At 41.7% G+C, this 14,263-nt stretch overlaps 1 protein-coding gene across 1 annotated transcript in view; it reads left to right on the top strand.

The window, feature by feature from the left end:
* Positions 1-11,188: 11,188 nt before the first annotated feature.
* The window catches only part of nars2 (asparaginyl-tRNA synthetase 2, mitochondrial), a 39,595-nt gene continuing 36,520 nt past the window's right edge, over positions 11,189-14,263 (top strand). Inside the window, exons 1-2 of the mRNA XM_064985426.1 lie at positions 11,189-11,525; positions 13,993-14,102. Of these exons, the coding sequence (XP_064841498.1) occupies positions 11,379-11,525; positions 13,993-14,102 (257 nt within the window). The 5' untranslated portion in view covers positions 11,189-11,378. The remainder of the gene's footprint in view (positions 11,526-13,992; positions 14,103-14,263) is intronic.

Consider the following 14,263-nt stretch of genomic DNA (forward strand, 5'->3'; position numbering starts at 1 on the left):
CCTCTCTGTTATTCCTCCTCTCTCTGTTATTCCTCCTGTCTCTCTGTTACTCCTCCTCTCTGTTATTCCTCCTCTCTCTCTGTTATTCCTCCTCTCTGTTATTCCTCCTCTCTCTGTTATTTCTCCTCTCTGTTATTCCTCCTCTCTGTTATTCCTCCTCTCTCTCTGTTATTCCTCCTTTCTGTTATCCCTCCTCTCTCTGTTATTCCTCCTCTCTGTTATCCCTCCTCTCTCTGTTATTCCTCCTCTCTGTTATTCCTCCTCTCTCTGTTATTCCTCCTCTCTCTGTTATTCCTCCTCTCGTTATTCCTCCTCTCCGTTATTCCTCCTCTCTCTCTCTGTTAATTCCTCCTCTCTCTGTTAAGACAAGATTATATCAGAGCTCTGCTCCCTGTGAGGTGGTGGTACTGTGCAAGTGCATCCAAAATGGCACCCTATTCCCTACATAGTGCTCTACCATTGGTCCTGGTCAAAAGTAGTGCATTAAATAGGGAATAGGTTGCCAATTGGGGACGGACACTTTGTCTTTGTCTCGATTGCATGGGGCAGGTAATAACAGCATGGATGCTGGGAAGGTAATTCATTAACTATGACCCTGCAAGACTTTTTAAGTGCATCATCAAAATGATGGTGGGTCAGCAGCAGCATCAGTGTGTGTGTGTGTGTGTGTGTGTGTGTGTGTGTGTGTGTGTGTGTGTGTGTGTGTGTGTGTGTGTGTGTGTGTGTGTGTGTGTGTGTGTGTGTGTGTGTGTGTGTTTGTGTGTGTGTGTGTGTGTGGGACACCCTGTCTGCTCCCTGTGCGTGATGCCTGGACTCAGGGCTTCCTTCTCCGAGCAGCGCTGACAACCATCGCATAATCACCTGAGACATCTCATTACAGCACCGTCCTTATCAGATTCACCCTTTACAGCTAATGGTATTAAGAAACACACTCACTCACACACACACACATATACAGAAATGCAGGCAGAAACGCAGGCACGGCCGTACACATGTACAGGCACGATCAAGCGACATCAGGCTAAATTAACCAGAGCAGAGCAACATCAGGCTAAATTAACCAGAGCAGAGCAACATCAGGCTAAATTAACCAGAGCAGAGCAACATCAGGCTAAATTAACCAGAGCAGAGCAACATCAGGCTAAATTAACCAGATCACAGCAACATCAGGCTAAATTAACCAGAGCAGAGCAACATCAGGCTAAATTAACCAGAGCAGAGCAACATCAGGCTAAATTAACCAGAGCAGAGCAACATCAGGCTAAATTAACCAGAGCAGAGCAACATCAGGCTAAATTAACCAGAGCAGAGCAACATCAGGCTAAATTAACCAGATCACAGCAACATCAGGCTAAATTAACCAGAGCAGAGCAACATCAGGCTAAATTAACCAGAGCAGAGCAACATCAGGCTAAATTAACCAGAGCAGAGCAACATCAGGCTAAATTAACCAGAGCAGAGCAACATCAGGCTAAATTATCCAGAACACATACGAGCCACTCGAGCTAAATGAGCGACACGAGTGACACGAGCAAAATGAGTGACATGAGCAAAATGAGCGACACGAGCGACACGAGCTAAACGAGCGACACGAGCGACACGAGCTAAATGAGCGACACGAGTGACACGAGCGAAATGAGCGACACGAGCGACACGAGCGAAACGAGCTAAACGAGCGACACGAGCGACACGAGCGAAAGGAGCGAAACGAGCTAAACGAGCGATACGAGCGACACGAGCAAAACGAGCGAAACGAGCTAAACGTGCGACACGAGCGAACTGGAGCGAAAGGAGCGACTCGTGTCACTCGTTTTGGTCATTTAGCTCGTATCGCTCGTGGCGCTCGTATCGCTCGTGGCGCTCGTATCGCTCGTATCGCTCGTGTCGCTCGTATCGCTCGTTTCGCTCGTGTCACTCGTGTCGCTCATTTAGCTCATTTAGCTCGTGTCGCTCGTGTCGCTCATTTCACTCATTTCACTCGTGTCGCTCGTGTCGCTCATTTAGCTCATTTAGCTCGTGTCGCTCGTGTCGCTCATTTCACTCATTTCACTCGTGTCGCTCGTGTCGCTCATTCAGCTCATTTAGCTCGTGTCACTCGTGTCGCTCATTCAGCTCATTTAGCTCGTGTCACTCGTGTTGCTCATTCAGCTCGTGTCGCTCGTGTCGCTCGTGTCGCTCGTGTCGCTCATTTAGCTCGTGTCGCTCGTTTCACTCGTGTCGCTCGTATCGCTCGTTTCTCTCGTGTCGCTCGTGCCGCTCGTATCGCTCGTTTCTCTCGTGTCGCTCGTGTCGCTCGTATCGCTTGTTTCTCTCGTGTCGCTCCTATCGCTCCTATCGCTCGTATCGGGGCTTTTTTAGGTTATACTGACAGATCAAATTAGCTCAGTGGCCAATTCCTCATCCTCTGAGTATCACAGAAACACTTTCAATGAATCACAGACAAATGTTTGTGATAAGTTGCTCTGAATGAAATTGGTCCAATATTATGGATTAATATATGTTGGGGCTTTCAGGGTTCAACAGGTTTCTCTCACGTTCTGCATGTGTGACAATATGTTTCTCTCTTGCTCATCTGGTACAAATCAAAGACCGAGGGAGGTAAAATAATCCCTTTTTAATTTATTTTCTGTGCTATTATAAATATATTCCTCTGCCTTTGACACACACTGTGTCTCAAATGACATCCCTATGCCCTAAGTATATTGATAGGGAATAGGGTGCCATTTTGGATACATCCCTCAGTCTCTCTGTGGAGCGCGTCGGTTGACCGGGTTCTGTATGGAACCTGTTGTTATTGGAACACCTCCTACACCTGAGATGTGACGTGGAAGAGTTGGGACTCCTTTCTGACCACTCCACAACCTGTCAACACTGAAAGGGTGTGTGTGTGTGTGTGTGTCCTCCCTCTGACTCTCCAGAAATCCTTTCCATTCCCTGACTGAGAAATCCTTTTCCTACTCAGTGGATATATTTCTTACATAGTAGATATATATTTCCTGATGCTGTTTTGTAAAGTGCATATGTTTTCTCATCCTGCCTGCTGGATAGTGTGCCGTTCTCTAGGTCGTTAAAGGACACTGTCTTTTATGTCCCACTGATGTGAAGAAGTATTCATTCTATCTGTATCTAAAGGTAACTTTGCCTGGGAAAAATATGGTGTAGATAAGGAGGTGGACAAAGAGTAGACAGGGTATATAGAGGGGTATTTAGAGGGTATATAGAGGGGTATTTAGAGGTTATTTGGAGGGTATATAGAGGGATATATAGGGGGTATATGGAGGGTATATAGAGGGGTATTTAGAGGGTATTTAGAGGGTATATAGAGGGGTATTTAGAGGGTATTTAGAGGGTATATAGAGGGGTATATAGGGGGTATATGGAGGGGTATATATGGGGGTATATAGGGGGTATATAGAGGGGTATATAGAGGGGTATATATAGGGGTATATAGAGGGGTATATATGGGGGTATATAGGGGGTATATAGAGGGGTATATAGAGGGTATATATAGGGGTGTATATAGGGGTATATAGAGGGGTATATAGAGGGGTACATAGAGGGTATATAGATGGTATATAGAGGTGATTTTAGAAGTTATATAGATGGTATATAGAGGGGTATATGGAGGGTATAAAGAGGGTATATAGATGAGTATATAGAGGGGTATATAGAGGTTATATAGAGGGTATATATAGGGGTATATAGATGGTATATAGAGGGTATAAACAGGGTATATAGAGGGGTATATAGAGGGGTATATAGAGAGGTATATAGAGGGTATAGAGATGGGTATACAGAGGGGTATATAGAGGGGTATAGAGGGTATATAGATGGTATATTCAGGTGATTTTAGAGGTTATATAGACGGTATATAGAGGGGTATATAGAGGGTTAATAGAGGGGTATTTAGAGGTTATATAGAGGGTATATGTATATGTATATATTCTCGGATGGGGCCACAGTGTCTCCTGACCCCTCCTGTCTCAGCCTCCAGTATTTATGCTGCAGTAGTTTATGTGTCGGGGGGCTGGGGTCAGTTTGTTATATCTGGAGTACTTCTCCTGTCCAATTCGGTGTCCTGTGTGAATCTAAGTGTGCTTTCTCTAATTCTCTCCTTCTCTCGGAGGAGGACCTGAGCCCTATGGACCATGCCCCAGGACTACCTGACATGATGACTCCTTGCTGTCCCCAGTCCACCTGGCTGTGCTGCTGCTCCAGTTTCAACTGTTCTGCCTTATTATTATTCGACCATGCTGGTCATTTATGAACATTTGAACATCTTGGCCATGTTCTGTTATAATCTCTACCCGGCACAGCCAGAAGAGGACTGGTCACACCACATATGCTCTCTCTAATTCTCTTTCTTTCTCTCTCTCGGAGGACCTGAGCCCTAGGACCATGCCCCAGGACTACCTGACATGATGACTCCTTGCTGACCCCAGTCCACCTGGCCGTGCTGCTGCTCCAGTTTCAACTGTTCTGCCTTATTATTATTCGACCATGCTGGTCATTTATGAACATTTGAACATCTTGGCCATGTTCTGTTATAATCTCTACCTGGCACAGCCAGAAGAGGACTGGCCACCCCACATAGCCTGGTTCCTCTCTAGGTTTCTTCCTAGGTTTCGGCCTTTCTAGGGAGTTTTTCCTAACCACCGTGCTTCTACACCTGCATTACTTGCTGTTTGGGGTTTTAGGCTGGATTTCTGTACAGCACTTTGAGATATCAGCTGATGTACGAAGGGCTATATAAATAAATTTGATTTGATTTGATTTGTATATAGAGGGGTATATAGAGGGTATATAAAGGGGTTTATAGAGAGGTATAGAGAGGGGTATACAGAGGGGTATATAGAGGATATATATAGAGGGGTATATTGAGGGTATATAGAGGGTTATTTAGAGGTTATATAGAGGGGTATTTAGAGGTTATATAGAGGGTATATAGAGGGGTATATTGAGGGTATATAGAGGGTTATTTAGAGGGTTTATAGAGGGTGTGTAGAGGGGTATTTAGAGGGTATAGAGAGGGTATATAGAGGGTATATGGAGGGTATATAGAGGGTTTATAGAGGGTGTGTAGAGGGGTATTTAGAGGGTATAGAGAGGGTATAGAGAGGGGTATACAGAGGGTTATATGGAGGATATATATAGAGGGGTATATTGAGGGTATATAGAGGGTTATTTAGAGGTTATATAGAGGGGTATTTAGAGGTTGTATAGAGGGTATATAGAGGGGTATATATAGGGGTATTTAGAGGTTATATAGAGGGTATATAGAGGGGTATATAGAGGGTATATGGAGGGTATATAGAGGGTTATTTAGAAGGTATATAGAGGGTATGTAGAGGGGTATTTAGAGGGTATATAGAGGGGTATTTAGAGGTTATTTGGAGGGTATATAGAGGGATGTATAGGGGGTGTATGGAGGGTATATAGAGGGGTATTTAGAGGGTATATAGAGGGTTTATAGAGGGGCATATAGAGGGGTATTTAGAGGTTATATAGATGGGTATTTAGAGGTTATATGGAGGGTATATAGAGGGATGTATAGGGGGTGTATGGAGGGTATATAGAGGGGTATTTAGAGGGTATATAGAGGGTTTATAGAGGGGCATATAGAGGGGTATTTAGAGGTTATATAGATGGGTATTTAGAGGTTATATAGAGGGTATATGGAGGGTATATGGAGGGTATATAGAGCGGTATTTAGAGGGTTTATAGAAGGGTATATAGAGGGTATATGGAGGGTATATAGAGGGTATAAAGAGGTTATATAGATGAGTATATAGAGGGGTATATAGAGGGGTATATATAGGGGTATTTAGCGGTTATATAGAGGGTATATAGAGGGCATATATAGGGTATATAGAGGGTATATAGAGGGTATAAAGAGGTTATATAGATTAGTATATAGAGTGGTATATAGGGTATATAGAGGAGTATATAGAGGGGTATATAGAGAGGTATATAGAGGGATTTTTAGCGTTTATATAGATGGTATGTAGAGGGGTATATAGAGGGTATAAACAGGGTATATAGATGAGTATATAGACAGGTATATAGAGGGGTATATAGAGGGGTATATAGAGGGTTAATAGAGGAGTATTTAGAGGTTATATAGAGGGTATATATAGGGGTATATAGAGGGTATATAGAGGGGTATATAGAGGATATATAGAGGGGTTTATAGAGAGGTATATAGAGGGTATAGAGATGGGTATACAGAGGGGTATATAGAGGGGTATAGAGAGTATATAGATGGTATATAGAGGTGATTTTAGAGGTTATATAGATGGTATATAGAGGGGTATATGGAGTGTATATAGAGGGGTATATAGATGGAATATAGAGGGTATAAAGAGGGTATATAGAGGGGTATATAGATGGTATATAGAGGGTATAAAGAGGGTATATAGAGGGTATATAGAGGGTATAAAGAGGTTATATAGATTAGTATATAGAGTGGTATATATAGGGTATATAGAGGGGTATATATTCCGGGTTAATAGAGGGGTATTTAGAGGTTATATAGAGGGTATATAGAGGGTATATGGAGGGTATATAGAGGGTGTGTAGAGGGGTATTTAGAGGGTATATAGAGGGTATAGAGAGGGGTATACAGAGGGTTATATAGAGGCTATATATAGAGGGGTATATTGAGGGTATATAGAGGGTTATTTAGAGGTTATATAGAGGGGTATTTAGAGGTTATATAGAGGGGTATATGGAGGGTATATAGAGGGTATAAAGAGGGTATATAGATTATATATAGAGGGTATATAGAGGGTATAAAGAGGTTATATAGATGAGTATATAGAGGGGTATATAGAGGGTATATAGAGGGGTATATAGAGGGGTATATATAGGGGTATTTAGCGGTTATATAGGGGTATATAGAGGGTATATAGAGGGGTATATAGATGGTATATAGAGGGTATAAAGAGGGTATATAGAGGGTATATAGAGGGTATAAAGAGGTTATATAGATTAGTATATAGAGTGGTATATAGAGGGTATATGGAGGGTATATAGAGGGGTATTTAGAGGTTATTTGGAGGGGTATATAGAGGGTTTATAGAGGGACATATAGAGGGTATATGGAGGGTATATAGAGTGTATAAAGAGGGTATATAGATGGTATATAGAGAGTATATAGAGGGTATAAAGACGTTATATAGATGAGTATATAGAGGGGTACATAGAGGGTATATAGAGGGGTATATAGAGGGGTATTTAGCGGTTATATAGAGGGTATATAGAGGGTTAAATATAGGGTATATAGAGGGGTATATAGATGGTATATAGAGGGTATAAAGAGGGTATATAGATGGTATATAGAGGGTATATAGAGGGTATAAAGAGGTTATATAGATGAGTATATAGAGGGGTATATATATAGGGTATATAGAGGAGTATATAGACAGGTATATAGTGGGGTATATAGAGGATATATAAAGGGGTTTATATATAGGTTTATAGAGGGGTATATAGAGGGGTATATATAGGGGTTTTTAGAGTTTAAATAGAGGGGTATATAGAGGGGTATATGGAGGGTATAAACAGGGTATATAAATGAGTATATAGAGGGGTATATAGAGGGGTATATAGAGGGGTATATAGATGGTTAATACAGGGGTATTTAGAGGTTATATAGAGGGTATATATAGGGGTATATAGAGGTTATATAGAGGGGTATATAGAGGATATAGAGGGGTTTATAGAGGGTATACAGAGGGGTATACAGAGGGGTATATAGAGGATATATATAGAGGGGAATATTGAGGGTATATAGAGGGTTATTTAGAGGTTATATAGAGGGGTATTTAGAGGTTTTATAGAAGGTATATAGAGGGGTATATATAGGGGTATTTAGAGGTTATATAGAGGGTATATAGAGGCTATATAAAGTGCTATATATGGGGTATTTAGAGGTTATATAGAGGGTATATAGAGGGGTATTGAGAGGTTATATAGAGGTTATATAGATTGGTATATAGAGGGGCATATAGAGTGTATATAGAGGTGTATTTAGAGGTTATATAGAGGGGTATGAGAGGTTATATAAAGGGTATATAGAGAATATACAGAGGGTATATAGAGGGGTATTTAGAGGTTACATAGAGGGGTATATAGAGGGTATATAGAGGGGTATTTAGAGGGTATATAGATGGGTATTTAGAGTTTATATAGAGGGTATATAGAGGGGTATATAGAGGGTTATTTAGAGGTTATATAGAGGGGTATATAGAGGGTATAGAGAGGGTATGTAGCGGGGTATTTAGAGGGTATATGTAGGGTATATAGAGGGGTATATATAGGGGTATTTAGAGGTTATATAGAGGGGTATATAGAGGGGTATATAGAGGGTATGTAGAGGGGTATTTAGAGGGTATATAAAGGGTATATAGAGGGGTATATAAGGGGTATATTTAGGGTTATACGGAGGGTTTATATAGTGGTATATAGAGGGAGTATAGAGAGGTATTTAGACGATATGTAGTGTTGTATATAGAGGGGTTTATAGAGGGCTATATTGAGGGGAATGTAGAGGGGTATTTGGAGGGTATATAAAGGGTATATGGAGTTGTATATAGAGGGGTATTTAGAGGGTATATAGAAGGTATATAGAGGGGTATATAGAAGGTATATAGAGGGGTATTTAGAGGGTATATAAAGGGTATATAGAGTGGTATTTAGAGGGTATATAGATGGTATATAGAGGGGTATTTAGATGGTATATAAAGGGTATATAGAGTGGTATTTAGAGGGTATATAGATGGTATATAGAGGGGTATTTAGATGGTATTTAGAGGGTATATAGAGTGGTATTTAGAGGGTATATAGAGGGGTATATAGAGTGGTATTTAGAGGGTATATAGAGGGGTATATATAGGGGTGTATAGTGGGTATATAGAGGGGTATGTAGAGGGGTATATAGAGTGGTATTTAGAGGGTATATAGAGGGTGTTCACATGTTTAACTGCACAGGGCCTTTAATGAAGGCATTGCAAGGCAGTTATGAATAATACACAAGGCACGCCAACCTCTAACCACTGGTTTACCCTGCCGCCCCATCAACCTGTTTGCTCCAGGGTTGCTCTTTCTTACACTCTCAGGGGGAGTTGTGATGTGAAAAAAATTACATTTCCAATCTACACTCAAACTAATGCATTTGGGGGCACCTCCCTCCACACGTTCTTACATTGCTTATGACGTGTTCATATGCTATCTGGGGGGCCCCCGACACCCCTCGAAAAAGTATAGGAATAATAACAACATGTCCCCACATCCCCTGTGTCAATGTTTTCCTATATAACTGTGTAATAGACACCTACATTATTATTGTTAACTTCCTACATCATCTGCCTTCATGAGGATTTGGAAATATCAAACCACATCAGACACGGGTCAGAGGTCAGAGAGCGGGAAACAAATGCGACATTGATAGACGTAGGCTATAGCCAATGGCAAATAAAGAAAACATAGCATCCAGGAGGAATATACTGCAGTGACATACAGTGTGTTTAATCATGTTCTCTGTGGTAATTTCAGAAATGTAATCCCCATAAAATGTTAGTGAACAATTGTTTTAGTTGGATCACATCAAAGACAGTATTATTCAATGTAATTGAAATAATTTCTACAAATTATACAGTTATTTTAGTGTGATGTGTTATTTTGACTTCTTTGTCCTTTAATAAAGAAGTACATCTACCATCTATTAGAGCACGAGTCATATTCGTAGAGAGATTGAGGGGATTCGATTGATCTTGCCAGGGTGGCCGATAGGAGGTGTTTTAACAGGGTGAAAGTTGATAGCATTAGTTTTGGAACCGGGCTGCCTCTTTGGCATGAGGTCAAAACAGCAGTGACGTTATTAAGCACGATGAGTGTGGTTAGAAGTGTGTGTATAAATAAACATTTAGGAAAACCCCGCGGTTTTCACATGGAAAAGTGATTTGCCTTCCAAACTGAAACTAGTTTGAAAAAATTAAAACATATTTGACGGAAAAGGGATTGTATGTTTCTGGACGATGCACTATGCTGACAAAGATTTTTATAAATAAACCAAGATAGACCACAACCTGTCGTTTCAAACGGAAACAATTGAGTCATAGTGGGCAGAGCCATAAACGAGCTAGCGAGATTCTATTGGCCCGTTCTAGCACACAGTTGCATATTTCCGTTAGGGAACGCCTACTCTGTAAATAGCGCGTGTGCCATAACACATTTCGCATTTGCACTCCGAATCAACAACATTTAAAAAAAACGTTGTCTAGGGGTAAAGCCTACCAAACTTGGTCCACTCTATTTGTAACATATTCTAGTTTTGTGAACAACTGTATTGAGATCAAATGTTTCATCGATGAGAAAATGTGAAGAATATCGGTCAAAATCCACCTCATTATATTTTCTCCCACTTCCGGCCACTTGGCTTCCTCTCACGACTATATTTGCTAGTGATTGGAAATGTCAAGCGGCAGCTTTAAAACATTTTTATACAATCCGGTGAAATCTCTGTGTCATTGTTCAATCTGTGATGCTGCCTTGTTGACATCATAACCGAGCGGTGCAGATTACTGTTCGATTAGAGACGGGCCGTTTTTCCCGGTCGCGTCTCTGGTCATGGACCAGTGCCACACGGTTCAGCATAGTCGTATTGTCTCGCTGAAAATAAATGTCACAGAATCGCACCAATAGCCAACCGCCGTTAAACCCCATCGAAGAAGGAGCACCAATAGCCAACCGCCGTTAAACCCCATCGAAGAAGGAGCACCAATAGCCAACCGCCGTTAAACCCCATCGAAGAAGGAGCACCAATAGCCAACCGCCGTTAAACCCCATCGAAGAAGGAGCACAAATAGCCAACCGCCGTTCAACCCCATAGAAGAAGGAGCACCAATAGCCAACCGCCGTTCATCCCATAGAAGAAGACGAAGAAGAAGGAGCACCAATAGCCACCCGCCGTTCAACCCCATAGAAGAAAACGAACAAGAAGGAGCACCAATAGCCAACCGCCGTTCAACCCCATAGAACAAGACGAAGAAGAAGGAGCACCAATAGCCACCCGCCGTTCAACCCCATAGAAGAAAACGAACAAGAAGGAGCACCAATAGCCAACCGCCGTTCAACCCCATAGAACAAGACGAAGAAGAAGGAGCACCAATAGCCAGAGACCCAAACGGGAAGTGATGTTCAACCAGGATGCACAGGACAACGTGAATGTCAACTAGTGTTTTATAAACTGAATTTAACCGTCATAATGAAGAAATCGTCTACCTCTTTTGCATTTTAGTAATTGTAGCTCCAATAATAGCGTCTGTAACTAAACTATTTATTTGTTCAACGTCGAAATTTAGAGGCATATAGTAACAATGTTGCCGGCTAATAGGTTGTGGTTGTCTGAAGCAGCTCTTGGAATGTTGCAAAGCCTTCGATATTACTGCCAGGAGACGCCCAGAAAGCTCCGAATATGCGAGGCAATCTCAAATTTACAAGTGGGAACAAAAATCAAAGTGCAGGTATTGTAATTGTGTCTACTGTAGACCGTCATTGTAAATTAAGAATTTCTTCTCAACTGACATTCCTTGTTAAAGGTTAAATAAAATACGGTCATAAATGAATGAACGAGAAGTAAGTGAATGAATGAACGAGAAGTAAGTGAATGAATGAATGACCCTCAGAGTTCTGCTGCTCAGTGTTCGTCACTGCTACTGTCATTTCCAAATATTACATTTGTAACTTCATTTCTGAAAGGTTAATTACAGATTACTGTATTTAGCTATTTCACTCAGGGCCGAGTTGGTCAAAGTGTATATTGTAATGTACAGTCCCTCCTGTGGTGAAGAGATGTATTGTCTATGCCTGTGATGTGTGGTTGTCCCACCTAACTCTAGCATCTTAAGATGAATCCTGTAAGTCACTCTGGATAAACGCAGTTGTCATACTTGAGTAAAAGTAAAGATACCTTAATAGAAAATGAGTCAAGTGAAAGTCACCCAGTAAAATACTACTTGAGTAAAAGTCAAAGTATTTGGTTTGAAATATACTTAAGTATCAAAAGTACATTTAATTGCTAAAATATACTTAAGTATCAAAAGTGAAAGTAATAATAAAACCAGACGTCTTTCTGTTTTATTTACAGGTAGCCAGGGTCACACTCCAACACACATCATTTATACATACAGGTAGCCAGGGTCACACTCCAACACACATCATTTATACATACAGGTAGCCAGGGTCACACTCCAACACACATCATTTATACATACAGGTAGCCAGGGTCACACTCCAACACACATCATTTATACATACAGGTAGCCAGGGTCACACTCCAACACACATCATTTATACATACAGGTAGCCAGGGTCACACTCCAACACACATCATTTATACATACAGGTAGCCAGGGTCACACTCCAACACACATCATTTATACATACAGGTAGCCAGGGTCACACTCCAACACACATCATTTATACATACAGGTAGCCAGGGTCACACTCCAACACACATCATTTATACATACAGGTAGCCAGGGTCACACTCCAACACACATCATTTATACATACAGGTAGCCAGGGTCACACTCCAACACACATCATTTATACATACAGGTAGCCAGGGTCACACTCCAACACACATCATTTATACATACAGGTAGCCAGGGTCACACTCCAACACACATCATTTATACATACAGGTAGCCAGGGTCACACTCCAACACACATCATTTATACATACAGGTAGCCAGGGTCACACTCCAACACACATCATTTATACATACAGGTAGCCAGGGTCACACTCCAACACACATCATTTATACATACAGGTAGCCAGGGTCACACTCCAACACACATCATTTATACATACAGGTAGCCAGGGTCACACTCCAACACACATCATTTATACATACAGGTAGCCAGGGTCACACTCCAACACACATCATTTATACATACAGGTAGCCAGGGTCACACTCCAACACACATCATTTATACATACAGGTAGCCAGGGTCACACTCCAACACACATCATTTATACATACAGGTAGCCAGGGTCACACTCCAACACACATCATTTATACATACAGGTAGCCAGGGTCACACTCCAACACACATCATTTATACATACAGGTAGCCAGGGTCACACTCCAACACACATCATTTATACATACAGGTAGCCAGGGTCACACTCCAACACACATCATTTATACATACAGGTAGCCAGGGTCACACTCCAACACACATCATTTATACATACAGGTAGCCAGGGTCACACTCCAACACACATCATTTATACATACAGGTAGCCAGGGTCACACTCCAACACACATCATTTATACATACAGGTAGCCAGGGTCACACTCCAACACACATCATTTATACATACAGGTAGCCAGGGTCACACTCCAACACACATCATTTATACATACAGGTAGCCAGGGTCACACTCCAACACACATCATTTACAGTGTGTGTGAATTGGACCATGTTACTGTCCTGCTAAGCATTCAAAATGTAATGAGTTATTTTGGGTGTCAAGGAAAATGTATGGAGTAGAAAGTACATTATTTTCTCTTGGAATGTAGAGAAGTAAAAGTTGTCAGAATATCAAAAGTAAAGTACAGATACCCCCAAAAATGACTGAAGTTACTATTTTACTATTTTTACTTTTAAGTACTTGTCACCACTGTGTCCCCCTGGTATCCTACGGCTGGTCAAAGTCTATAATGTGGCCTCCCGGGTGGCGCAGTGGTCTAAGGCACTGCATCGCAGCGCTAGCTGTGCCACCAGAGACTCTGGGTTCGGCCGGTAGGGATATCCTTGGTTGGGTTGTGTTTCGGAGGACGCGTGACTTTCGACCGCCGTCTCTCCCGAGAGTTGTAGCGATGAGACAAGATAGTAACTACTAATAATTGGATACTATGAAATTGGGGGTAAAATTCAACAACAAAAAGTCTGTAATATACCGTCCGTCTGATATGCTAGGGCTGGGTTCGCTCCGTGAGACCCCAGAAGGAGAATCTGTTCCTCCATGTGAATGACGGGAGCTCCCTTCAGTCTCTACAGGTAGTGGCCAGCTCAGAGCTCAACCACAGGTGAGGACGTACCTGTAGGCTCCCTTTTATTATAGCACCCTCTTCCCTACATAGTGCACTACTTTAGACCAGGGCCCATAGCACCCTCTTCCCTACATAGTGCACTACTTTAGACCAGGGCCCATAGCACCCTCTTCCCTGTATAGTGCACTACTTTAGAC

Source organism: Oncorhynchus masou, chromosome 13 (assembly GCF_036934945.1).
Source record: "Oncorhynchus masou masou isolate Uvic2021 chromosome 13, UVic_Omas_1.1, whole genome shotgun sequence".
Taxonomy (NCBI): domain Eukaryota; kingdom Metazoa; phylum Chordata; class Actinopteri; order Salmoniformes; family Salmonidae; genus Oncorhynchus; species Oncorhynchus masou.